At 41.8% G+C, this 26649-nt stretch overlaps 2 protein-coding genes across 4 annotated transcripts in view; both read right to left on the bottom strand.

The window, feature by feature from the left end:
- Positions 1 to 26612, bottom strand: part of asph (aspartate beta-hydroxylase) — a 31292-nt gene extending 4680 nt beyond the window's left edge. The window contains exons 1-9 of one of the 3 annotated variants that reach the window (XM_070973588.1): positions 26447 to 26612; positions 17787 to 17948; positions 16984 to 17028; positions 15900 to 15968; positions 4080 to 4169; positions 2852 to 2935; positions 2146 to 2252; positions 1830 to 1904; positions 200 to 917 (exon numbers count right to left, since the gene is read on the bottom strand). In XM_070973588.1, the coding sequence (XP_070829689.1) occupies positions 200 to 917; positions 1830 to 1904; positions 2146 to 2252; positions 2852 to 2935; positions 4080 to 4169; positions 15900 to 15968; positions 16984 to 17028; positions 17787 to 17948; positions 26447 to 26489 (1393 nt within the window). In that variant the 5' untranslated portion in view covers positions 26490 to 26612. Of the gene's footprint in view, positions 1 to 199; positions 918 to 1829; positions 1905 to 2145; positions 2253 to 2851; positions 2936 to 4079; positions 4170 to 15899; positions 15969 to 16983; positions 17029 to 17786; positions 17949 to 19688; positions 19887 to 26446 lie in introns of those variants that run through there. The other 2 variants (XM_070973589.1, XM_070973590.1) reach the window with 2 other exon arrangements.
- Positions 6003 to 6613, bottom strand: LOC139338711 (uncharacterized; the record flags this gene model as incomplete). Its single annotated transcript, XM_070973958.1, has 1 exon — positions 6003 to 6613. A coding segment is annotated over one exon (519 nt), but the record flags the coding sequence as incomplete, so codon positions are not given.
- Positions 26613 to 26649: the final 37 nt, after the last annotated feature.

Below are 26649 nucleotides of genomic sequence, written 5' to 3'. Positions count from 1 at the left end.
CAACAGACTTTAATGTGTTAAATCGATGGAGTGCGCTTTTAACGGCGAGGGTGGTACCAATCTCCTCCAACACGCCACAAAGTGAATATGCACATCATGCTAAGCTATTCCTTCAAGCTCAATGTCAGGATCAAGCTGAATAGTCTGCCTCAATACACTGGTATAGCTCATCTCTTTAGTCATATCCTCTCCTCTTTACCTGGCACTATTTGCTCCTCTTCTACTTCTTCTTCTGGAGTTGTGTCTACGTCTGCGGTCTCCTCTTCTGCCTCTACAACGGGCTCCTCAGCAGCTTCCTCCTCTTCAACGGGCTGTTCAGCAGTTTCGTCTGCAGGTGCTGCCTCCTCCTCTTCCGCGAACTCCTCCATAGTTTCTTCTGCAGGCACCGCCTCCTCTTCTTCAGCGACATCCTCAATAGTTTCTTCTGTTGGAGCTGCCTCCTCTTCTGCGGGCTCCTCAGCTGGGTCCTCTGAAGGAGCTGCCTCATCATCTTCTGGCACCTCCTCAACAGCTTCCTCTGAAAGAGCCGCCTCCTCTTCAGTGTGCTCCTCAGCAGGGTCCTCTGAAGGAGCGGCCTCATCTTCTGCTGCTGCCTCCTCGACAGCTTCATCTGAAGGTGCTGCCTCCTCTTCAGCAGTCTCCTCAACAGTTTCTTCTGCAGGAGCAGCCATCTCTTCTTCAGCAGGCTCCTCATCAGCTTCTTCTGCAGGGGCGCTCTCTTCTGCCACCTCCTCTGCAACCTCCTCAGCTTCCTCCACTGCAGCAGGTTCCTCCACGGCGTCGTCAGCAGCCTCCTCCTCCACGGCCTGCTCTGCTGCCAGTTCCTCCGCCTCCTCTGTAACCTCTTCAGCAGGCTCATCTGCCATCATCTCCTCTGCGACCTCCTCAGCTGCTGCCTCCTCTTCCACTGGAGCAGCCTGAATCAAGCATATTGTCAAGAGTTATACAAAGACATGGCTTTTCACATTTTTATTCACTGTTAAAACAGGATTTGGGATATTTGATGAAATCAGAGGAAACCATTTTCCTGCTATCATGTGGACAAAACTAGCTAGAACGAGCACCAAAGCAGAACATGGTTTCAGCTGTGGAGCTGCACAAGAAACACTTTCAGTATGCAGCAATTGTCCACATAGTCGGGGGAAATTTTAGAGCAATTCTACATGTTTACTCGCTGTCTTCCATGATGTCCATGAACATTGTTTCAGTAAAAATCCACCAGGAGTTGTGATGATTCACCACCCTGTGCCTCTACACTTTGACTGAACAGGCCATTTCTGGTTTAGGCAGTTTCTCTGCTAATGAGCTACTGATCTGAGAGGCAAGTTTCAGCTGAACGATTTCAGACAATCCTAGAGTGTAGAGAGAGACTGGGACAAAAACCAGACTGGCTTGTTAGAAAAGGATGACATTTGTAGTGTGTTGATTTAAGGAAAGTGGAAGTAACAAAGTGACTACAGCTGAAATCAAGAGCAATACTAGGCCTGCGGGCAGGTCCAGACATCTGAAGCAACTGAGATGTGTTGGCCACCTAGCGAGAGCACATCCTGGTAGTGACACGGTAAGGATTTACTGTTGTTTGAATTTGTTGAAGCTGTGCCATGATTATGTTTCTATGTGCATCACTTGTTTTAGAATTTTCTTTAGTGTTTATAGTGTAGCTGATCTTTTGTCATTAATTTCTCTTTTAATCCTGCAAGGAAGATGAACTGACCACCTGCATCCCACCACACACCCAGATAAAGATATATTTTAGTTAGCCAGCGTATCAAAGTGAATATGAAACCAGTATGCAATTATGATGCAACACACAATAACAAGCTACACACCTCCTCCACAGGGGCCTCCTCTTCTACAGCAGGAGCCTCCTCCTCTTCCAGCACCTCTGGATCCTCCTCAATTACCTGAAAAAAGACACACCACCCGATCATCAACAGGTACACACTAATATTTGTGCAAGTTTTGAACTGATTCCCTTAAGGACTAAACATTTCACTAATTAAATATTAAGGTTTCTGTGTAAATTTGAATTTTATGATTTTAACTTTCAGCAGGGAAGTTTTTTGAGAAGTGTCAAAACTGAAAGAATATTCAAAATAGCCAGGACCCAGGTCCACTGATGGTTTCAACTTGGGCTGTACCAACCTCAGGAATCTCCTCAGGCTCTGGTTCAGGCTCTGGTTCAGGTTCAGGTTCTGGTTCAGGCTCAGAGGAGACCACCTCAGGCTCAGCTGCAACCTCAGGTTCAGGCTCTAGAAGGAGAAGCAGAGAGTTGAACAGATTCCCCTTCATACAGATGCACAAACAAACACACACACACACACACACACACACACACACACACACACACACACACACACACACACACACACACACACACACACACACACACACACACACACACACACACACACACACACACACACACAGAGCTTGGCAATGTGACAGACTGTATTTCAGGGTGCATCCTGCAGAAGGCAGGTCTCACATCCTCACAGTAAATATGTTTGCATTTTGTGTTCTACCTCCACCTTTATAGTTTTTAATTGCCTACTGCCAAATACCACACCTGCACTTCCAACATCCGACAGTCAGTGGAGTACTTCCAGTGCTCGAAGATGACTCGACAGAACTAGAAAGCATTCAGTACATGCAATGTTATCCAGGCACTCGGAATAAAATCTCCCATACTGCTCGACAACACAGGTTTTTATGTCTAACAAAAAGTGGGTCTTGAACATGCAGAGAGAACATTTGACATGTCTCAGATTTAGTTTCTCTGCACTGGTTCTGCCTGCACTGATGGACTATTGCCATATGAAGGCATTCACACACATACACACTCATTTACCTGGTGGTGGTGGAGCAGAAGTGTCCTCTGCTACAGCAGCTTCAATCACATCTTCCACAGGCACAGGTTCAGGCTCAATAACAGCTGAGGAGAGAGGGGACGATAGTGAAGGAAAAATAAGGTGAGAGAAGAAATGAGCAGTGACAAATCTTAGGAATGCAAACTGTCGATTTGAACCCTCTGGAGTCCTGGATAGTTTTGGTGAAGCTTTGTTCATGTATATGCAGTCCTCACCAAGATGTCCAAGTACCAAGTCTGACTTCTCATATTGTATAATGTACAGTCACCAGGATCTCAAAATACAGGAAAAATTACACAAGCACCAATAAAATGTACAAATTATTAGTGATTACTCATAATCATTAATTATAAATGTGTGTGAGAAGTCTTCTTACATGTGATGACTGTTTACCTGAAGTTTATGTGCCTTTATGTGCTACCGTAACTCACTGACAATATTAATTCAAAGCTTTAGAAACGTATTTTAAAAATGCGGTGTACAAACACAAGACACTGTGCGAAGCACCACATCAGCACTGTCAACTTCTGTCTACATTATCTATATATAAAGTTGTTACTATAAATGAAACACTCACTGTATTCACACATAAACAGAGGGTTTTAGGAATAACTGCTAAGGATTGATTTTATGATCATCAATCTGAATTGTCATTCAACATATGTACTGAAAAATGTGCCAATCACAACTCTGTTAGCTTGCACTCATTAACTAGTCATACAACCCAATGATGATGTGCAGGCTGCAAATAGAAGGAAAGAACTCAACAATAAGTGCAGCTCACCGTTGAGGTGAAGGCTGGAGCAACGATGATCAAGAGCTGAGTGGAACTATGAAGACATTACAGAACACTACAGCATATCTCTTTTTACCTCAAACTGTGGCTCCTTTATCAAATTGCATGTTTACTCAAGTTCTTCATGTCCTTATCAAAATAAATGATAGTTAAATTTTGATGTAACACAGTCTATGCCACGCACTGACGAGTGTTTACAGTACATTCAAAGCTTTTAAACTGAAGGCCCAGTGCGAGCTTCTGGTGCTCACGCCGTTCACTGATGAACACAACCGACCGATGAGCCCGGTGATACTGTGGAAATCTATCACCAAACAACACCTGTTTTCCTTTTTCTCTAATTATCTACTACTGACATGTTCCTGTGATGATAATGTGTGCATAACAAAGTGCGTATAATGAACGTGTGTTACCTTCTGGTGTCGGTTCAGGTTCAGGAGTCTCCAATGGGGCAGCGGCTTCTTCACGACGGGAAGCGACGACAACAGCCTTTTCTTTCAGTCCTACATGAGATGATGCACATGTTGATGCACATGTTGGCAGGAAACATGTCTATGTGTACAGTACTGACAGGATATGTACACGTCTGTGTGTGAGTCCTTGATTGAGCACAGGTTGAAAAATATCAGTCTGTATTTAATAAATGTTGGTTTAAATATGACAAGTTTATGGATGTCACACACGAGGGTATGAAGACACAATGCATAAAAATGTTGGAACTGGTATTGCTGCTAAGTGGGACATGTGCAGCCACAACATTTAACCCACTGACAGGTAAAGTGAATGTGATGCATCAGTGCGTAAGTGTGTACAAGACCTTGGAAGTAAAAACCTGTGCAGTAAATAAGAAACACTTAACATCCTTCACATGAATCAACACTTCAAACCATCTAGAAAAGGCATGGGGTTTCTTTTGCTGACTCAAGTTTCTCATGACAACAATATTGTCATTATCAGACAAACACTTGTCTGATCTTGTATCTGTGTAGGTCCAAAGCCAATGATGACCAATGATGTCCATTTCCACAGACAGACACAGACACAAACACCTTCGTGGAACGACAGACAGATTATTGGCTTCACATGTTAAGAAAAAGGCACTTAGATGAAACGATAATCTTTATTGACAAAAGGAAATGACACATTTTTGATAGGGGAGCACAAATCTCCCTAAATTTAGAAAAACTCATTTTGTAGAGAAGCTGATAGGTTTGACACCCTAATGTTTTCAATCTGGTCATATCTGAACATGATCATGAATGCTGAAATACATCACACTAGATATCATCACACTTGATATCAACACTACTGAGTATCTTGCAGTGACCCCGACCCCTTTTTTAAATTTGAGCCTTTTCCATTACTCCCATCCTTCCCAGTCGTTCCTCATACTTTACTAAAAGGACAAAAGCTGCGAAAAAATGGAGGCTGGCTTCAACATCAGTATGAGTAATTCCAACTTCTGCTAGTTCACAACCCAAAAGTGTAGCAAATTTCCAGCTGAGACTTTTTGCTGTACAGTGACTAAGCTGCTGTCCACTCACTATGTGACAATGTTTTGTCGTCCCTACAGAGTCTCTGTTGCTAGTATCATGGACAGAGAAGTAACAAGCTAGCTCCACCTTTGCTGAAAACCAAAAGGTATTCACAACATATATTAAATGTACCTAACGCACCAAGTCAGTCTACAACTCTGACTCCAAAAGAGTTCTGCCACTATGGAGAATGGAAATAAAAACAGAATCAATCAATTACAAATTCAAGAATGCCCATGTCAAAAAATCCTTTATACAATCATGTGTTCACAAAGTGGGGAACCTCTCTCCATCCTTGCTTGTGTACTTTGTGCTGTTTTCATATGTCAAAAAGGATTAGAATATGATCACACTCTGTTCCATGTTTCTTTTCCAGGGCATTCCAACATTTTTGGAATCTGGCTTGCAGGATGGCATGACTTTTTTTTTTTAACCTTTTCAGTAGAACAACTGTCCTTTAACCTTGTTGTTACTGCAAATTTGTTGGGTTAAAAGCCTCCACTGTTCACTTAAGTGTTCATTTTGTGAAATAATATTCCATAGATGATGAATACTCAGGAGAGCATGGTGTGTGTGTGTGTGTGTGTGTGTGTGTGTGTGTGTGTGTGTACACACTTCATTAACTATTCTGTTGAATGTCTAAACAAGCAGCAGTGCATGAACTTTGCTAAAAACACCTGATTTAAATCAGGAATTGAAGTAAAATAAGTAACAAGATTATGAATCTGACCTGACATTTCATTCCAGCTTTCAGCACTTGACTGTTTGATACTTGGACTCATTTCAGTCAGTACCAACATGATATCTGATACCCTGCCCTGACGTTGCAATTGGCTAACACTGGCTTCCTATGGGATGAAGATATTCCTCTGAAGCTTCATCATCTCTGACTTTCATTTCCTGCCTCCTCTGTCAGATTTCTTTCTTTTCTCTTTGGCCGACTCTTTCCCCCTCCCCTTGTCTTCTTCCCGTGCCTTCTTTGCCTCCCCCACCTTTTTCTCAGACTTCTCCTCTTTCTCCTCTCCTTTCTTTGATTTCTTCTCCCCTTCCTTCTCGCCCTTGCTCTCTTCCTTTTTCTCATCCAGTTGTTTTGCTTTTTCCTTCCTTAGTTTCTCCAGAGCCTTCTCCATCTCTTCCTTTTCCATCTGCTCCTCTTCTTCTTTCAGCCTGGCAGCCACTCTTTCCTTCACTTTGGCTGTTAATTCTTTCCTCCCCAGCTCCAGCTCCTTCTCCTCCTCCTCTTTGACCAGGAGCTCTCTAACCTCAGCCAGAGCCAGCTTGGCCAGTTTCTTGGCCTCCACACGTTCATGGATGATGGCCAGCTGCTGCTTTAGAGCCTCCCGAAGCTTCCAGCCCACATCCTTGGTTGAAGAAGTTTCTAGGATGGATGAGCAACAACGCTGTTTGGTGTTTCACCACTCATTAAATGGGTTGTTATAGAACACAGACCATGCTCAAATTCACTCAGTTATTGGACATCATCACGCATCAGGCAGGCGTGTGCATGTCTGTGGATGAATCAGGACCATATCTATCTATTGCAAGACCAGCTCCATGCCACACTCCACTTTCTACTCCAAGCAGAGGGTAGGCTTCGTAAAATACACTGGTATGTGATACTTGGTTAGACTGGCTTGAAACAGCACTAAAGAGAATCTATACCAGCTTCTTAAATAATTACTAAAATCAAGGTACTCTAGTTCACTACTCAGGTTTAACATGAGCTTTACTTATCAAGCACAAGCAGAGAATTAGGCCAAAATCACTGCAAAATTGCAAATCAACCCTTTCAAAACAGGTCAATAACTCATTCATAAAATAAACCTGGCAGATTTTGTCGGTTTATCAAATAAACACACAGTCAGTTGGATCTAACACCACAGTGACTTCTGAGTTTAAATATCCATTAGTCCAGCCCACACTGTAACACAGCACAGCTTCATGCAAGTGGCTGCACGGCGATACCTTTCTTAGCTCCTCTCCGAGCTGCATCTCCGGGTGTTTCATCTGATGTCGCACACAAACGGAACAAAAGTTACAACACTGAATGTAAAACCTTTGTTGTTACACACCACAAATTGATCAGTTCATTTGTGCAACTGTTGATCATTCCTACTGTTGAATATCATTTGCACTTTTTGCATAAAGGATGGACCTGTTACACAGCTCCATCCTGTGAGGTCCAGTAGAAATGCTGCATGAAGCTCATCTCAGCCTCAAGCTGAAGAAAACTAATTTGTGTCGCCTTCACTTGGCGATACATCAATGGAACATAAACCTCAAGTTCAGCAGTGCATAATCCAACCTAAACCAGGTGTGGGTGACATTTTCCAGAGCAGACATGTTTAACTCATAATAGCAGGGAAGGCACAGACAAAACACATTTCTGTCTCAGATCCATCAAGCGTCCTAAGCAAAGACAGTGAGTGAGCATGCACAAAACCAGAACCCTGGAACAAGCTCATCGGAATAAAATGCAGTCATTTTCAATGTTACCAATTACACATGCACTGCAGCCTAGTGAGCTGAAGCTTGCCAATAAGTGCTTTTTGTCTCCACTGTCACAACACCTACCAAAGGCGGACACGTACACGTACATGTGCTTTGAAAGTTACAAACAGTACACCTGGAGAGGTAGTGGAGAAAAACCCAAGTTTCAGTTGTTTCAAATGATGACTGAAGATGTACCGAACGACAACTAAATTACCTATTTGTATACACTGAAAATGTTTCTACGGCCTTAATGATTACCAACTAGTCATATTGTACCCAGTGTTGAGTTCAATACCACATAATGTACACTAAAGCAAACCATGGTTCATACTGACTGGCCAGAGCCAGCAGCCCACCTACACCAAGAGACACTGCTCTCAATCCTGCCAGATACTTAGTTCCTCTGGTTCCTGCTTTTTTCCTCTCTCTTCTTCTGTACCTAGGCAAAGGGAGCTCTGGTTGGACTGGGAACACACAAAAAAAAGTAAAAATAGACAAAAGCATAATCCCTGACACTATAGTTGGCCACAGTAAAGATAATTTGTCCAAAAGATGTCTTTAGGGGTGTCCCGATCCAATATTGATATCGGTCCAATATCAGCCAAAAAACGAGTATCGGATTTTATCAGACTTCATCTAAAATCTCCGATATAAGCGCTCTGATAAGCAGTCCATTTTCCGCTCCAGCACTTCTATCCATAGGTGACTCTGGTTCACACTGCAACACAGTAGGTGGCGGTAATGCACCTCAATGTTGGTGCCGCCCGCCACAAATGCCAAAGAAGAAGAGCACCCGGATCCAGCAAATAGAACGTCTCTAATCCAGCATGCAGAGCCCATGCAGAGCCCACGTAATCACGACGACCAGCTGAGTGCAACACTTGCCATGCACAAGTGTCCCGTGGTGGCACAGAACTGGGAAAGTTTAATACGACCAACCTCATCGCGCATTTGAAGCTGCATCACAAAAAACAGCATGAGGATTTTCGCAAGACCACCGAGGTGAAGAAACAACAATCCTCTGGCTCCCTCAAACAAATCAACGCTGGCTGAAACATTTGCAAAGCGTGACAAACTCCCACGGGGGCAAAAAGGCAAAGGCTATAACAGAGAAGATAGCCCAGTTTATTGTGCTCGATGACCAGCCTGTGTCGGTGGTGAGTCATGTCGGGTTTAAACGCTTAATTGAGCATCTCGAGCCTCGCTACATTATTCCTAGCCACCACTACATTGTCGACAAAACTATACCCCAGATGCATAAAGAAGTTCAGAAGTGTATTGTCGCACATGTGGAGAAAGCAAATGCTGTTAGCTTCACCACCGACATCTGGAGCTCAGACCATCGACCGCTGTCCTTATTGAGCCTGACTGCACACTGGGTAGACGCTGATGTATAATTTGTTTTTTATTGTATTTATTTAGGTTATTTTTCAGGGTCTTCTAATTTATTTTCTATTTATTTTATTCAATTGTAGAATACTGTAGATATTATGTTGAAGGTTAAAATTTATGTAACCAATTGGTTAATAATAAATAGGTCAGTTTTTCTCATACCTACTGTTGCTGACTATTGTTCTCTGAGTAACATTACTTGATCAAGCCTTTTCTAACATTCCACACTACTAAATAAGTAATAAAAGTATGTATGATTCATGCTGATATCGTGTCGGATCAATATTAGTATCGGCCAATACTCAAGGTTGCAATATCGGTATCGTATCAGAAGTGCAAAAGTTGTATCGGAACATCCCTAGATGTCCATCCATCCATCCACGTTCTATACTGCCTATCCCTTTCGGGGTTGCGGGGGGGCTGGAGCCTATCCCAGCAGAAAGGCCCCGCCCGAGGATCGAACCAGCAACCTTCTTGCTGTGAGGCACGCGCACTACCTGCTAGCGCCACCGTGCTGCCATCCCTAGATGTCTTGCCTGAAAATGATCACCATATTGTACGTACAAAATGCTGTTGGTGCCCTTTCATCCTCTCATGTACTACTATAGCAATGGATGAGGAAAACTGTGAGGAACTTAACAATTACATTAAAGATATAAAAATGACCATAAAGGCCAACATGGTCACCAACAGCTCTGTGATAACTAGGCATTTGTATGAGCTGCTTTTTAGCCTGACTGTGGGAGAATGGGAGGATACTGGTCTGAATCAATTAAGTGGCTGGAAACTCAGGCAGAAGCAGTGAATTCTCTGCTCTGTCCCATTAACACAACAAACAGGCAGTGAGTTATGTGGTCCCTCTGTTCCTGCTTCTTTAACCTATGAGTTTAAATCTCTAGTAGGCAACAACAATCAACACAATACAAAACCGTCGGCCTCGACCTTCCACCCACAAGTTTGGATGGCAGCAGGGGGAGTCGGTCATCCTAGGAAAACTCATGCTTCATAGGTCCTGTTCTCCATGATGTGAGCCTCACCAAGACACTGGTCCCTCTCACCACGACTCATCTTCCCAAAGATGACTCTCAAACACTTTCAGAGCCCCAATGCAGAGTGCCCCAAGCTTCAGAGGCTGCTGCAACGCTATCTAACGGTGTGAACAGTTATGTCTGACTATGAAGTGTTAGGTTTTCACCATCTGAAGGGATGCGCATGTGCATCTGCATTTGTAGAACAGCCAATAAGAATACCCTCTCTCTGTAATGACCTGTGACTGGCCAAAGTCTCCCATCATAAGGAAGATTGTCTAAAACCTGAAAACAGAGCCAAGCCAGTCATAGAAAGTCTGGAAAGCCAGAATGAAGTCAGGGTTTTGCCATGAACAGATTAAAAAATGATATTTGGTAACCAACCTAGTATTAGACAGTAGGCCTGATGAATGAGTGACTGGAGGCAGAGTGATTTTCAGGCTGACTGTACATGGCCTGAAAGAAGACCGCTCCTTCACCAGTTACTGAAGTTAGAGTTATGGAAGTCCTGTGACTTTCCGTGTTAGTTTTTGTGCTGCAAGAGCATCATGTAAATTCATTCTTCTGAAAAGCCAAAGCTGGAGTCATTTCAGCCCAGAGGAAGAACCTGTTCTGAAATCAGGTTGCATTCATAACAGCATAATGAGTTCATTGCAAACCCGTTAATAAAAACACACACCCTGCTCACATTCACAAGAAAATGCACCTGCAGTTGCTCTCAGCTGTCTATGGTTGTAGCAGCGATTAGCTGATTCAAACACAATGAATCAAACACACTTCTTCTCTGCATCACTTGTCTCAGCTCCTCTGACTCTGTACACACACATCACACCTTCTTACTGAAATGCACTCAGCTCTCAGTTTTAACACACAGCACAACCCAAGTGAAATGGCAACAAGCTGGACATGAATGGATTCTGCCTGTGCATAGTCACAAACCTGAACCCTTGATTAAATTAACACAGCCCACGACAGTGTCCAATGTCCTCTTTAGGGAATATCACATCTAGTCAAGTCTATGTTCTGCCAGTGTAGTCCTCATATGGTGTTTTTTCATTAATAATACTGCATGTTGATATAGTAATGACACCGGTGCTGTCTCCTAATTATCTCATCGTAGTCGTGGGGGAAAAAGTCCAAGAAAAACATTTATTACATATTTAGTCATATGTTTTTGTTAACAAAATTAACACTATACTAAACTGTGTTTCTGTATAAACGGACGTCTTTACTACACTACACTGGCACATAAGGTCCAAACATAGAGCACAAGTGTGATAATAAATATGGGCATCACACAGGCATCTGTAGAGTCCAAGCCGAGTCTACTGGACATGGAGAGAAAATGGACAAATATACCACACAGCCGTTCCAGCAATAGCTCTAGATGTAGTCTAGATGCTCTGACAGCATTCTGACCCCAATGCATTCTGGGTACACTGACAGCTGCATTTATGTGTTTTTTTTTTTTATCAAAATCACATGAATACCAGGTACAAATGTGGTCCAAGACAAAACCATAAGCCTGTAAGAGGTAAAAAAAAAAAAGTACAAATCCATGCTTGTAGTCCGAGAGTCCAGAGTAAATATGTGAAGGAGCAGTTTTTATGGCATGCAGCAATAGGAAAAGACTGATTATGTCAAAGATAGTGGACATCTGAACAGGTGTCCAAGTGCAAATCACCTTTGCATTTTGTGTTATTCAGTATTGCTGGCTGTTGCCAACAGGTTTGTGCCGAAAAATAATGTTTCCATAAGTTCTAAAAAAATGTTTTAGAAGACTTCTAAAAGTGTTCCTGAGTATCATATATATACATATATCCCAGCACAGGGATCGACATCATAGAAAACTCTTTCACTGTCTCAAGACTCTGTTGATACAGGAATGAAGCTCGTTCGTCAAGTTTGACAGTGTTTGTGGATTCCAGTGGGTGAAACCTGGGATGGGTGGGGCCCACAACAGTTCAGACTGCCAGATATTCATATCCAAAGCTACCAACTGGGTTAACTTGCCAAAACCTGCCAAAGTAAGTGGAGAAAGTACTGTAGAAACAGTTTTGCCAACGCTGTAGCTTAGGCTTTTGGATGTTGAGATGTTGAAAAGAAGTGCATTAGAGGATAACTGGGTTGCTGCAGTTGGCCTGAGGCTATTGGTTATGGAGGCCGACTATGACGATCTTTTGCCCCTGATTTCCATCATCCTTCGCGCCTCTCCGTCTGACCCCTTCCTCATCCTTGACGTCTTCGTCGTCCTCGTCCTGTGCCTCCACGACTCCCCTTGAGGTACTGTGCTCCTCTTCCTCTAGGGGCTCGAGGGGGTTTATCAGACCGTACAGGAAAGTGAAGAAACTGTTTAACCAATCAGAGCCGCCCTCTTCCACTTCTTCTAACCAATCCAGAACCTCGGATTCACTCTGACCATCGCCTTCACTGGTCAGGCCTACGTAAACAAGAGGGGGGTAGTGATGGAAGCATGGGTGGATGAAGGGGATGTTTGGGAGCATAACGATGAAACAGTGTGGGAAAAGGGAGTGGAAAACTCAAAAGGCAGGAAGAACAAAAGTTGGATCATATGGAGACAAAAGATGTAACAAAAGAATGGAGGAGGGTTTAGAGCAGAAGAGGAAAGAAGGGAAAGAAACAAAAGGAGACGGTAAGAGAACTTTTAAGAGAAGGTTAGGCAGCGAGGGAACTACTCAGGCTTTATTACTAGTAGCTAAAGCTGGGCTGTCTACACATGATCACCAACAAAACCACTTTGTGCCAGCTTGAACAATTATTATCTTTTTTTATAAAATCATATATGTGTTGAGCTGAGCTGCTTGCGCTGACTCTGTGCCCAAATATCAGAGTTCAGCTCACTGCTTATCATGTGGAGACAGCCATAGAATCACAGAGAAGGGAACAAAAGACTGAAACTGAAGCTGGGTTTCAACTGTGTTTGCATTGGAAAACCTGAAATATTTATATGTTTAAGTTCACATCAACATCCAACAAATACCAGGAGAGTTGTCTAAGTCTCCTATGTAGCTGAGTTATCATTCATTTTTAGAATGCATGTATAACCAATTCCAGAAAAGTTGGGACACTGCGTAAAATATAAATGAAGCAAAATGTGATAATTTGCTAACCCTTTTGATACATATTCAGCACAAAAACAATACAATGCTTAACTCATCAACTTCATTGATTTCTGTAAACATCTGCTTATTCTGAGTTTGATGTAGCAACACGTTTCAAACACATTGGGACAGGAGCAACTAAAGACTGGGAAAGTAGTGGAATGCTCCACAAACCCCTGTTTGGAACGTTCCACAGGTAAACAGGTTGATTGGTAACAGGTGATAGTATCATGATTGCATATGAAAGGGACATCCTGGAGAGGCTCAGTCGCTCACAAGCAAGGATGGAGAGAGGTTCACTACTTTGTGAACACATGATTGCATGAAGGATGTTACTACATGGACTCAGGAACACTTTGGAAAACTGTTGTCAGAAAATGCTGTTCTTTTGCAACTGATTGCATTCATTTCCATTTCAGTGTCCCAATTTTTTTGGAATCAGGGTTGTATTACAGTAACTACTTTTTCAAAAATAAATATGAAAAGACAGTTGTTTGTCTGACATTCAGGGATATTTTAAGATCAAAAACTGATTGACAGATGTACAAAAAACATCTAAGTAAATACAGAGAAGCACCAAGAGATCAATGACCAGAAAGAATGACTGAATATCAAAAAAAGATGCCAAATGTAACTTCAGTATCAATTCAAGAGTAGACTAGGCATGCAGGTCGGGATGTGACAATATAACTAACTACACTCTATAAATCCTTATTATTACCATAATTATTACATAATGGACAATGAACATGGGGGCTGTCCTCCTACCCCATCTGAACTGTGGGTGGACACAGCAACATGCTAGTTATACACATTTATAATGGTGGAAGCAACCATTTGTCAGCAGACAGAAAGCCAGTGGGACATGTTGAACTGTATTCTGGTAATACTTAAGTTTCTGAAAGTATCAATAACAAACTATTAGAAGTGTACTGAAAATGTCTCAATGAAATTATTTTGCACTAAGCAGCTGAATTATTATCAGCTACTCAAGTGTGTTTTAATACGGAGATCGATGCCTGCATGTTTACCGATAGAACCAATTAAAAATACTGAGCTAAAGACAGATGGGCTCAAACAGACTGAAGAAGAGTGTGAAAAGAAGAGGACACACAGAGGGACATTAAGAAGGGTAAAAGAAGTATAGAATATGTGTGGGAGTATTTATTGTAATGCCAGTTCAAGTTCAATTTGTTAAAGCTAATCAGAGTAGGAATGGTTACAGAGACATGGATGATGGGATTGTAAATGAGGTGGAAAGGCAGAAAGCGGGCTGAGCAAAAAGAAGCAACTTACTGAAGAGGGATGAACTCTGGTGACAGATCAGACTGCCCAGAGCTTCATCAAAATAAATGCTAGTGCAGAGCAAACAACTGTCGTGCAAGAGTACTTCAGAATAGGACAATTTGAGCAAGGACTTCTGTGTGATTACAGCATGCAAAATGCTTCTATTAATGAGTGTTTTTGGATGTTCTGCTGATTCACAGATAGTACAAGTGTGCCATCAAAAGATTCCGATCAGGACCAATGGTCTGCCTTTGATCCATGAAGACAAACTGCAACTTATGATTCTCAAGTCCGTCTGATGTCAAAGCCAGAGAACGGCAACCGTTTTACGAGGCACAAAATATTAAGTGATGCAAAACAAATGCCACTTGGATATAGCTGCAGACCAACATGTCACAACTAGTGTAGACCAGTCAGTAAGTTTGGGAGTTCCATAAATAAGAAGCTGATCCTGTTTAAAAGCATGCAACATGCAGGAGACATCACGTGGGGGATGACAGCACTGAAGACAACTGGGAACTACAACTTCTCTTGTGAAGCCCCCAGCTGTCTTTGATGCTTTAAGCGTCACAGAGAAATGCTCCAAAAGCTATACCGCTACAACATAGACACAGGTGCCATCCCAACAATAGCACAACAGAAAAAACAGAGCACATCCAAAGTAAATAATGGAGTGGTGTGTATAAGCAGTCTGTTGGAATTAACCACCCAATGAGGAAACTCAACTCCTCACTTGCTTTAAAGTTGCTTTAATTCACCTTTAGCAACAAGGTAAATCAGACCAACCCTTTATCCTGATGAACCCCATCAGTTCCATCCTTTAATATCAAGTTGTTTCACACACCTCAGCGGTACATTATAGGCCTACTACAGAGCATCTACCTTCAAGGGACTTAAGTTTTAGGGAGCTGTGGGATCTTAGACCAGCTAAAACTTTAATACTCTTTTAGTGTGGGTAGGACAGTCAAGGAGACACACATGGTTTACTTGGATTAACAAGTAAAAAACACAAACCTTCATAGAGGCACTAAGGTCATAAGTGTTCAAGGAGCTTTTCTGCTGTTTTCATTGGTGAGATTGTCTCTATGGTAACAGCCAGCTTCACAATTGTCAGTCATGCAAAAGAAACCCAAATTGCCATTTAATGTAGCTGACAAACACAAAACACACTTTATCAGTGGCCTGCAGAAATGTTCAGAGTCCGAATAAATCACTTTTACATGTATTGTGACTGTGGGAAACTATGTACCCTGTCACTAATGATGCAGATTCTCAGCTGCGTCCCTGAAGACAAATCCATTCTCTTTGTTTACTTTCTGCAAGACACTGATAGTAACAATTAACATTGCGTGTAAATTACAGATAGATCAACTTGCCTAGCAGAACTTTAGCATCCTCGACATCAAAATCACCATCGCCATCTGTATCGTATGCCACCAGTTTACCTACAGCAGCAACAAACACACACGTAGATTTGTTTGTTCTCAGAGGAACCACATAAAGACAGTATCACTGTACATTTACAGACATCACTCAACACAGACAGACACTTAAAGAAATGCACCAAGCTTGTGGGAGACTGGCCACTAACTCTCCACTGCCTCTCATCGTAAATGGTGTTTGACTGTTAGCATGAACAAAAGGATCCACCATAAAAACAAATTTATTTTGTATCTGTGCTCTCCTTATTTAACTGGCCATGGATACAATCAGCTAAAAGCTTGGTGAGTTCCTTTAAAGGTGAGGGGATAGGGGACAGAGTGAAACCAGGTGGGTAAAGCAGGAAATGGCAACAGTCGGGGACTTTTAGCTAAAATGTCTATTACTAAAAAAAGACACTGTGGGATATTTGGCCATAGTTTTGTTTTAGACATTAAAGAACACTGCCTGCCCCAAAACAAATCTTGTTAGCAAAGTTCCTGTAATTAACCTGTGTTGTATTTTTAGGATGGTAGTATCAAATCTACTGGGTTTGTGTCGGCCAGCTACAGAGTAACTGGACCACAGAGTACGGGATGGATGGGAGATTAGACGGGAGCCCTGGATCTAAACCAGCTGAGGAAAGCTTTGTTCAGAAACAGTCAATCAGTCACGTGTTCCAGCTGAACAAGCCAGACAAGGAGGGTGTCATGATATTTTCAACATGACTTGTTCTATCATCAATCAATTTCTTCCATTTTTCCACCTACATGGTTTTTTGAGATGGGTTTAGTTTATGAATACACTGACCATTTTTCTACACAACTGAAGGAGCAGAAAACAATAAGTCCTGTGTGCTGCGTATTTTACTACCAAACACATCTGGGGAATTTATTGCCTTCTTTTTTTTAGATTCAGGGCTCAGAGAAGAGTGTGTAAGGGAGTGGGGGAAATGCCTCGACAGCACAACAACAACATGAGACAACAATCTTAAATGTCATTGCAGGGTAGAAGTGAAATATGCCTGGTGATTTTTTTTACCTTGCAAGGCCTCAGACAGGTTAATTTGTAAGCCCTTAGCCTTGTCTGCATGCAAACACAAAACATATATATTGGAACAATAGCAAGACAAAGAAGTAAAACAGATTTATAATTCATACATTGTTGGCAGATTACGACACAGACAAGAATGTTCAACATTAATCATTAGGGGTCAAGTTTAGTGACAGACAGTATTCTGTGATCAGTGACACAGACATGCATCGAACAGTATAGACTGTTAAGCGGTCGCAAAGTTTTTTTGGCAAGTCATTTCTACATTTGACGGACTCATGTCTGCAGCCATTTTGGTGGCGGATTTGATCCTATTTTCCTATGTATTTGGTTTAAAGCAACTGTTAAGAGTTAGAATAAACTGGTGCACACTCTGGCTCCACATACATTCACTTATTAGGATGATGTTTCGACGCTCAGGCCTTCTTCAGATCAACAATCATGAGTCAAGTGATGATCAGACAATAGATTAAGCAGAGTAAGAAGGATGGAAGACTGAAGCAAACTCATGTCAGGTGGTAACAGCTGCTGATCTGACATCAGCGTTCTGATATGAATAATACATATCATGGTTAGCCTGCTTCTTATTCCGGATTGACGCTGGACTTCAGGGATAGATAGCAGTTGTGTGTGTTTGTATGTATTTTGTGTTTGATATAGAAGTATGTGAAGCCAAAAGCCAAACTAGTTGTTACTGTACCTTGCCAGCGAGGTGCTTGAGGTGGAAAAGCACAAAAAGGAAGACAACATTCAGATAGCAAATGTACATGTGTGTTGTACTGCATACTTACCAAGGACTCCCTGATAGTCAACCAGGTCAAAGTAGACCACGGCTACGGATGTCCACACACCCAGCAGGGCCAGGACAATGAACCAGGTGAAGAAGCTGCCGCCGCTGGACCCGGAGTCTGCCTTCTTCCCATTCTTATTGGCTGATTGGGTTTTAGTACCATCTGCAACCCAAAGACAGTATATGATATTAGGTTCACTTGTGGATTTGACATGTTTCCTTGGAGGCATTCGTGTTCTCACTCCAGTCATGCTGTACATTCAAATTATGATTTTTAAGTCTAGGAAAAAGAAGAGCAAAAAACAAACTCAGCGACTGCATGACTGCATCCCTTACACACACACAGAGCCTTGGGCTTGCACATTTACTTACCAACTCAAGATCTTTATTTGCCATTCAGAACTGGTTATGAAGCCAATGTTACAGTTTCATAATACCTGATCAGTCACACACACTTTAAACCTCATAAACCTCTTCAGCTGTAGGATGTTCAGGCTACCTTTGGACAAAAGTAACTATAGTGCACAACCATGGCAACTTGGTGGTGGAGTATAACGGCATGTATTCATGTCTGACCACTCAATAAGGGATTTTGGAAACACACTGCAAAACAAATAACACGAGTTGAATTAGCGTAATACACAACCAATTATGTCTACATCTTGTGTCTTTTAGCAAATGAGCCGTCACTTCACCTTTTACTCTCATCCTTGCCTCCCAAACATGACTGAGAAAAGAACCAACCAAGTGTCAGATGGACAGACCTGATACAAATTAGCATTATGATACTATGAGTGGTTTTATTTTTACACTTGAATCTGTTCAAATCTGTTAGGAATCATGTGTCCTCTCCTGTATCTGCACTAATCCCTCAGAATTGGCTCTGGGGAAAGGAGCAGAGGTGATGGAAACAGAAAAACAAGCCACATCCAAGAAGCTATTCCGGGGATGCCGATGACATCCCACAATGCATGATGGGAGAAAATAGTTGCAGAGAGAATGAACAGGTGTTTAAGTCCACTACATGGTGCTAGGTCAAACTCACACACAGACACACTCAAAGAGCAAAGTTCAAAGTACTCACATTCACTGTATATTTTAAAATATCTTGCTAACACTAAATCTGCAAATGGAGAATAACAAAGCTAACTCTGAGTACAAGAATTCACCATTAAAAATCTGTTGATGCCAAAAATAAAAAAAATAAAATCAATATGGAGACCAAACTGTGGGTAACAGACCGTTACAGTTTAATTATACAATGTAAAATACACGCCAGTCTCCAACATTGTGGGGTATCCTCTTGTCTGTTATCTTACCCAGAGTCAGCTGAGAATATCACTATCAGCTATGTGTCTGCACTTCCACTAGAGAGGTCTGTTCAGTGATTAGCCTAGTTTAGCACAAATACAAAAACAGGAGGAATATGGTATGATGCTTTAATCCTGTTCTGGATTAATCTAAAAGTGCTCATGAATGTGGGTAAAAGTCACCCTGACAAGTAATGTACAGCAGGTAATATTTGAAGTTAAATTACTTAAATGACGTGGCTAAATATGACTGGTCTTGAATCTCTTAAATCCACTATTTTGTGAAGTATTTCAATTAAAATATTGGTAGTACAATATTGTGTGGTTATAATTCAGGGCGCGTTTATGCACAACAAACAGAAACCTCACTGAGCTGACAAAACAGAAAAGTAATATACAACCAGTAAGTTGAGATCTTTGCTCCAGGACAAAAAAGCTGAAGCTTAGAAGTTTAGACCTGCTCTCAAACCTGCCAGAACTGAACTTTCTGAATCCTTCACCCCGCAACCAAACAAGCAGGCCCACAGTGACCTCCATGCTCCTTTGTCCTTCTCAGTTCTGGTCAGCAGGCCTTGAACGGAGGCTTTCCTCACCTTGCATTTCCCCAGCTATCACCGTGGGGACCGCTTTGACGACAGGAGGGGTGGCAGTCTCGACCAGGGTTGCTGGATCTCCCATCCCTGCCAACCTGGCTTGCCAACTAACCAAATAAGAGGTTAACTGGCCACAATGATAGCATGCAGTCGGAGCTAAGGGGAAAGGGTAGCTCTGCCTCCTGGTCTCACCTCCTCTCTGCCTCTCTCTCTGTCCCTCCCCTCTTTCTCTATTGACTGGCTTTCTTTCTCTTCATCTGTCAGTAAATCTTGCTCTCTGTCACTTTTTTTTCTCTGAGCCTGATATGGCTCTGGAGATCAAAGACAGCTATTTATAGTGCTGTTAGACCAGCTGGCCCTGACACTGAGGGAGGAAAGAAAAGGCTAACTGGGCACTGCCAGCTTTAAGAGGACAGCCCCCTCTCTTCTGTCTGATCTACAAGATTTTACAGCATATTCACAGCATATTTACAACATATTTCACTGCATTTTCAAAATGTAATACACCCATTTTGCTAGCCTCTACGTTTCTGACTGAGATAACAAAGACAGAATTCAGCCCTCACTTTGCATTTTCTCTTCTTAACATCAACATTTTTCTGATCTATTGTATACCTTTCAGTGATTCAGATGCACACAAAACCCAAAAATCAATATAGGTGATGAATCTTGAACTTTGGCAGACAGAAACACCATTAAAACACAGGTCTACCAAAAAATTAGGACAGACATTTTAGAGCATGAGGTGACACCATTATACATCTTGTTCTGTCCTGCAGTCCAGAACCACAAAATATTAAATAGACTATAATGTAAGGAAAGCAAATTCTCATATATGCGACCTGTAACCATCCAATGTTTGACGTTCTTGCTTGAAAAAGTCTAAAAATGAATGCAATAATAGTTCCCGGTTAAGTTTAGCTTGATTGAATACTGTGGCAAGAACATTGAAGAAACAGCATCTTTCCTGACATACTGAACAAGATTATCTTACAATTTATCACTGGTCCTGGATGCTTGGAATGGGTTCTGATAACTAACCCATCTTTTCTAGGTACCACTTCCTGGTTGGTCTGAACCAAAACTGCAAACCTTTATCGGTTCACTTTTTAAAAGCTACAGCACATCCATAGGGTCATTTAAGCTTCTTTTCAATACCTAATAAAGCAGCAACAAATCTTTCAGACATTTATCTTGATCATTTCTCAATTTCTTTCTGAACATGTCCTTTTTTCATTTACAACTTGGGTAAGCATGAATAATTACTGATAACTATCAACAAGTCGTGTCAGTATGAATAGCATCAACTCCTTCACACGCTGAAGGTTGCATAACCTGTACTGTCAGACCAAACATGTTCACAGCCTAACAACTATGTAGGACTGTCAATTAACAATCAAAATTTTAATATATCATTGAATTGTAAAAACAACAACAAAAAAAACAGCATCATGGTGGAGGCTGTTTATATATATTTGAGCAGAATTTCTCCTGTTTGTTCGGACCTTAAAATCTTCAGTCACTCAAGTCAGGCTGACACGAGCCAATAATTCAACAACAAGGTACAGGACATGATTTTAGTTTATTTTTTTTATTTCTTTTGGAATGTGTAGGTATGTTTATGTTGAAATAGATATACTTGTACAAGTTGCATGTGCCTTGTATCAGTTTGCCTTTTATGGACATAAAGTGCAAAAATGGATATTCGTATGGTTCAAATCTATGTGTTGCTTTTTTTTGTTGAGGGAATAATTGAACGGAATTTCTGGCCAATTTTGACTGCTCTGCAGCTATGTCAGCAACTTATTTCATGGGGTGAGACTGAACATTTGATGTGATACACAAACATTCACATGAGCATCAACTTTGACAAGCACACTTAATATTGCCCTGGGATTAAACCACCAAATACAACGCTATTTTCTTTTTCTGACTCGCTGAGTCCTTTCTTAACCCCTGGCTTTTGGAAGAAAACAGTGGTTTTACTTGTGACCACATGCATAGACATGGACATTAAGGATTGGTTAACATCTGTGAACAAGGTTGCACATTTAAACTTAATCCTAGTCCCTATTTGATATGGGTGTGAATCAATTTGGGACACATGATTTATTGAAAAGATGTAGAGGGACAGACATAAAGAGCACTGGCCACACAGACCACCAAGGTAGCCAAGTAGATTTCTGAGGCTACATACATAAAAACCATACAGAAAGGGGAATATAACACAACTTAACACAGCCTTTTTTAACTGTGACACTTCACAGTCTCTTTGTTTGCAGTCCCTTTTGCACCTTGATACTCATCCCTGAGGCAACATATGCTGACAATGGTGACACATTTGACACAGCAAGAAATTCAGTTCACACATTCAAGTCACTGTTACTCCAATTAGCAACACTTAAAAGTGAATAGGAGAGTGAATTAGAATATGGACACCTCGGAATGTTGAGGACTGGCACAAAGAAGTACTTGCTAGTTTCAACTCGTCTTATCTTGAATCTTTGGTCTGGACAGGGCATAAGGTTAAGCTGAGTTCTTCTTCTTCTTCTTCTTCTTCTTCTTCTTCTACAACACTTCAAATTCTGACATATTGGTCCAACAGCAAACACATATATACGTAAGACTAGATAAACTCAACATGAATCGCTTTGGCTTGTTCTGAATGGTGCAAAACAAGCCTACTGCCTTAATGAAGACCGATTACACACTAATCACTGATGCAAAACTCCCACTGTGCTAATCAGACCACCCTAACAAACCTATACTGCTCCTGTCTAATATGAACAAATCACACACAAGAAAAAGCCATCCAACACCTCCATATGCATGCAAGCACAAAAAAAAGACAGCTGTGCACAAACCATGCAATAACATACCGCTTTGGTCTTCTATATGCTCCATTCTCATATGACCATAACAGTTAATTCACACACATGTGCATCCACACATAGACTCTTCCCTTCCAAACAAATGGAAAACTCTCTTTGCTCAGCCTGTTCTCTGAGGCTCAGTACACATTGTTCAGCCTTAGCAGCTCCTCTTAAGTCTTATGTAAGGGCTCCTGTGCACCGCCTTCAAACTTATTTCTCTCCCCTCTGGCCTTTAAGGCACATGCACACTCATGCATGCACACACACACACACACATGCATATTTGTATATTTTGCAGACATTCCACTAACTCGCATTCTCTACGCCTTTAAAATGCGAAGTAAATACCAACCTCTGACCCTTGAAAACGTTAAAAAAGCTGCTTCAGAGCAGTGAGGACCAGATGGCCTTAATTAGAGAGAAATACATTCTACACACACCTTTAAGGCCATGTAGGTTAAATCAATACATTAAGGGCCTCCTGACACCTGGCTGGTACATTTCTGACAGCTCACCAAAAAATAATTAAAAAAAACATTTGGATGACAGACATCCACCAAACAGCGAACTACACCCATCCCTTCAGTGCAGCTCTTGACAGTGGACCTGGCTAAATGAGTTTCTTTGTGCCAGGATCTGTGATTGTGGACAGTGCATTCCAGTGAATGAGGCTGTGACCTGGGCACAACAAAAAGGACAGGAAACAAATGCCATGCCTGGCTTTGTTGCAAGAAATCCCCATAAAGTCAATAGTATTAGCAAGAGCTGTTGTTTGTTGAGCTAGTATCAAGCTAATAAGATTATATCATCGGCTCACTGCAAGCAAGCCTGTCAAACACAGCACGGTACTTCCAGCGACTTCAAACCTTTTCTCAACATCAGTGAGGACCCTCTTTTTTAAAAAAAAAAAAACAATATGCGACTTGTAAAGATTCTGGCTTCTGATTTGTTGCCTGGTATCCATTAAAATCCTAACATATGGGGACACTTCATACATAGCTCCAGTAAACAGTCTGATAATACAACACTCAATGAGCAACCACAGCAACAACAGTGATGCTTTATGTTGATTGTTGAAACAGATTGTTGAAACTGGCTTGTAGTGATGTTTGAACTAGGTAAAACTAAACTTGATGAACAAGACTTTGGAGGAATGGTAAAAAGCAATCTGAATATAGCATCTTTCAAATTATTCTGATCCCATTTTCTGCATGGTAAATCTTGATAATAACTGAATCCAGTAAATCACCTTGTTCTCCAATCCAAGAATCATCTGATCTACCTGATCACCAACAGCATTTTATGAGAGGGCTCTGTTAAAGCATCCCTGAGGATTCCCATACACTGTCCAGAGCTATAAAAAGTATATGCATTCAAGGAGGAGCCCACAAAACAATGGACTCCTGCAACAACAATCTACTTAACTTGACCACAAGTAATGATACACCTGGAGCTACTGTTCTCACATTTGAACCTGTGCTGTGAGGTCTAAATCAACAGCAGGCAGCATAATGCAGCACCAAGTTATACTACAAATACACACAGCACTGCACTTTCATGCAAGGTCACATGGTAATGAAAAAAAAGGCAAATGCAAACACTACACAGCATAACACATCAGACCCAGAGGAACAGACAAGGCTGCTTCCCTTCCCGTTCTGTGTACCTCCCAGCCCTTTGGTGAGGGGAAGAGTAGGCCTGAGGGGTTGAAATGACAGATCATGTAGAAAAGCCAGAAGTATGACAAACAAGAACATAATCGGAAAAGGTAAATGGGTGAAATATAAAGCCAACATTCAAGTAATGTGCAAATATACATCAAAAGAAATAAACTACTACAATCAATAATAATAACGATAATAATAATGACCCCTTCTCTCCTTATTCCCACAGATCCACGATTCAATCAACCATATGATCAGCACACCTTGAGATATTCCAGACTCTCTCTGAACAGTTAAGTGACATTTTTACAGTTAAGCCAAAATAAATATTTGACAAGCCACTTGCATTTATTTGAGTTATACCAAATGATCAAAGTGCACAGCCCTTTCTTTCTCTGTCTCTCTGGCTTAGTTAACCCACCACTGCTGCAGAAAACCACACTCTCATTGTCATCTGTGCAAATGGCAAGAAAAGGCAACTTCCTTCCTCAAGGAAGACAAGTTCCTGAACAGGGATCTGCTGTGTTATCACTTCTGTACTTATGACCCACTTGGCTAATGCTCTCACATAATAACTGATAAAGGTATCAGTCATTAAGTATCACAGTAATTATAGCTCTGCATCTGAAAACATACTTTAGTAGCATGTATGAGACATTAGATGGGTGTGAGCTTTAAAATGAATAATATATAACATCCAAATTTACTTCACTAAATCCCAATAAGAAGTAGTTCCCTATCATACCAGTCTTTCTTCATACTTCACATCCACTGTACTTGCTAGTTGAACTAGCTAGTTGCTACATATTTATGATGCGTACCTACATGCATATGCAATGTTGTGGGTGGGGCTAGAAAAAGGCAGGAAAACTGAACATTTTGTTCCCATGGTTGTCTAAGGTTCCATCACCTTTTGATCTGCGACAACAGGGAACACTAAGAACTCTTCAGATCAAACTACAATGGAAGAAAAACATATTCTGAAGCTGCATCTCATCTGTGTGCCATCACTTTGAGCTCTCTATTGGTGTGTGGTACAAAACATTTCAGCACCAACAAAAGCAGCCGAAAAGTACAAACCATTCAAGTCAACATCTGACAGTTATGTATTTTATAGTTTGCTGTAGCGTTAACAATGGAGGTCCTGATGATGGTCCTGTGCAGTCGTTAGAGGACAGAGCGTACTTAGCCTCTTACACTCTGCATCAATACACACAGCATGGGCTAACTCGTCAATCCACAGCCACGTGTCAGCGTGGGCTCCAAGGTTATGGCCCACTCATCAAGGCTGAAGTACAGTAAGACAATCCGGCGCATACTGAAGTCTTAACAGCACTCCACGTAACGTGACTCTCAGCAGCTTTAATATCTTAATGTTGTCGTCGATTATACAGAAGCTGTACACTATTAGTGATGTAACAGTAGTGTATGGGGTACTAACGGGGACCCCCAGGAGCCACGTATACCCCCACCCACGGCTTCTCAAAATGACACGTGAGCATTTGGAAGAGTGACTCGGCTAGATTGGGGGCGGGGTGCCTCGCGCCCCGGGGTGAACGCACACTGGCAAATCTCGGAACAGTTACAGCAAGGGGTCTCGAACCAAAGAAGATGACGAAGTCTAAAATTCAAGGCTAAAGCTAAAAGCTCTAAACCGTCACGAGAGAAGGCTAACGTTATCTCTCGCGTGCGTGCCGGTGTTTCGCTGTAATCCCATGAGATGGAGCCGCCATGGTCAGCCAGCCTGGACACCGGTTCACAGCTGGTGTTTTCCTAAACGGCGGCGTTAATGCAGTGCTGTTAAAACACCACCAAGTGTTTCGTGCAGAGGGGCGTAACGCTAATGATGGGAGCGTTTGTCGTGTCTTCATACGTTATAATTTAGTTAGTTAAAAGGCAGAGCTAACGTTGGTAATTCGTGGCGACGTAGGAAGCCCTCACAGGCTTCCAGCATGGCTTATATAAAAACTGTTTGGATGCTCTGTAAACCTAGTTTAAGTTCGGCTAAACCAACTCACTTGCACGGAGCAGCAAACACGTCGACACCATTTTCTAAAGATAAATGATGCTAGCTAGCAAGGACGAGGGCCCTGAATGAAATAACAGCTTGACACCCGATTAACTTTGAAAGGCCTGCCAGTGAAAGCTGAAGGCTGCAACGCATCATCCCCACCACGGCAACCCACGACAGAATGAGACGGAAAGTAAAGCTGCCACCCACCTTTGGATTTTACGTGCACTTTAGCGTTCTTCTTTGAAGCCATGGCGAATCTCTGACTGGAGGGCTGGTAGAGTGGAGAGAGACTTCAACAGTAAAAGAAAAATCAAAATCTCTGCTCCTGCCTCATAAAACTCACAAGCATCGAAACCCCGTCCACTTTAAGACTGACAGCTTTCTCAAGCAATCGCAGACTTTCTAATTAA

The sequence above is a fragment of the Chaetodon trifascialis genome, chromosome 11 (genome assembly GCF_039877785.1).
Source record: "Chaetodon trifascialis isolate fChaTrf1 chromosome 11, fChaTrf1.hap1, whole genome shotgun sequence".
Taxonomy (NCBI): Eukaryota; Metazoa; Chordata; class Actinopteri; order Chaetodontiformes; family Chaetodontidae; genus Chaetodon; species Chaetodon trifascialis.
Note: the sequence above shows the minus strand (reverse complement) of the source record. Positions and strands in the feature narration are given on the sequence as shown.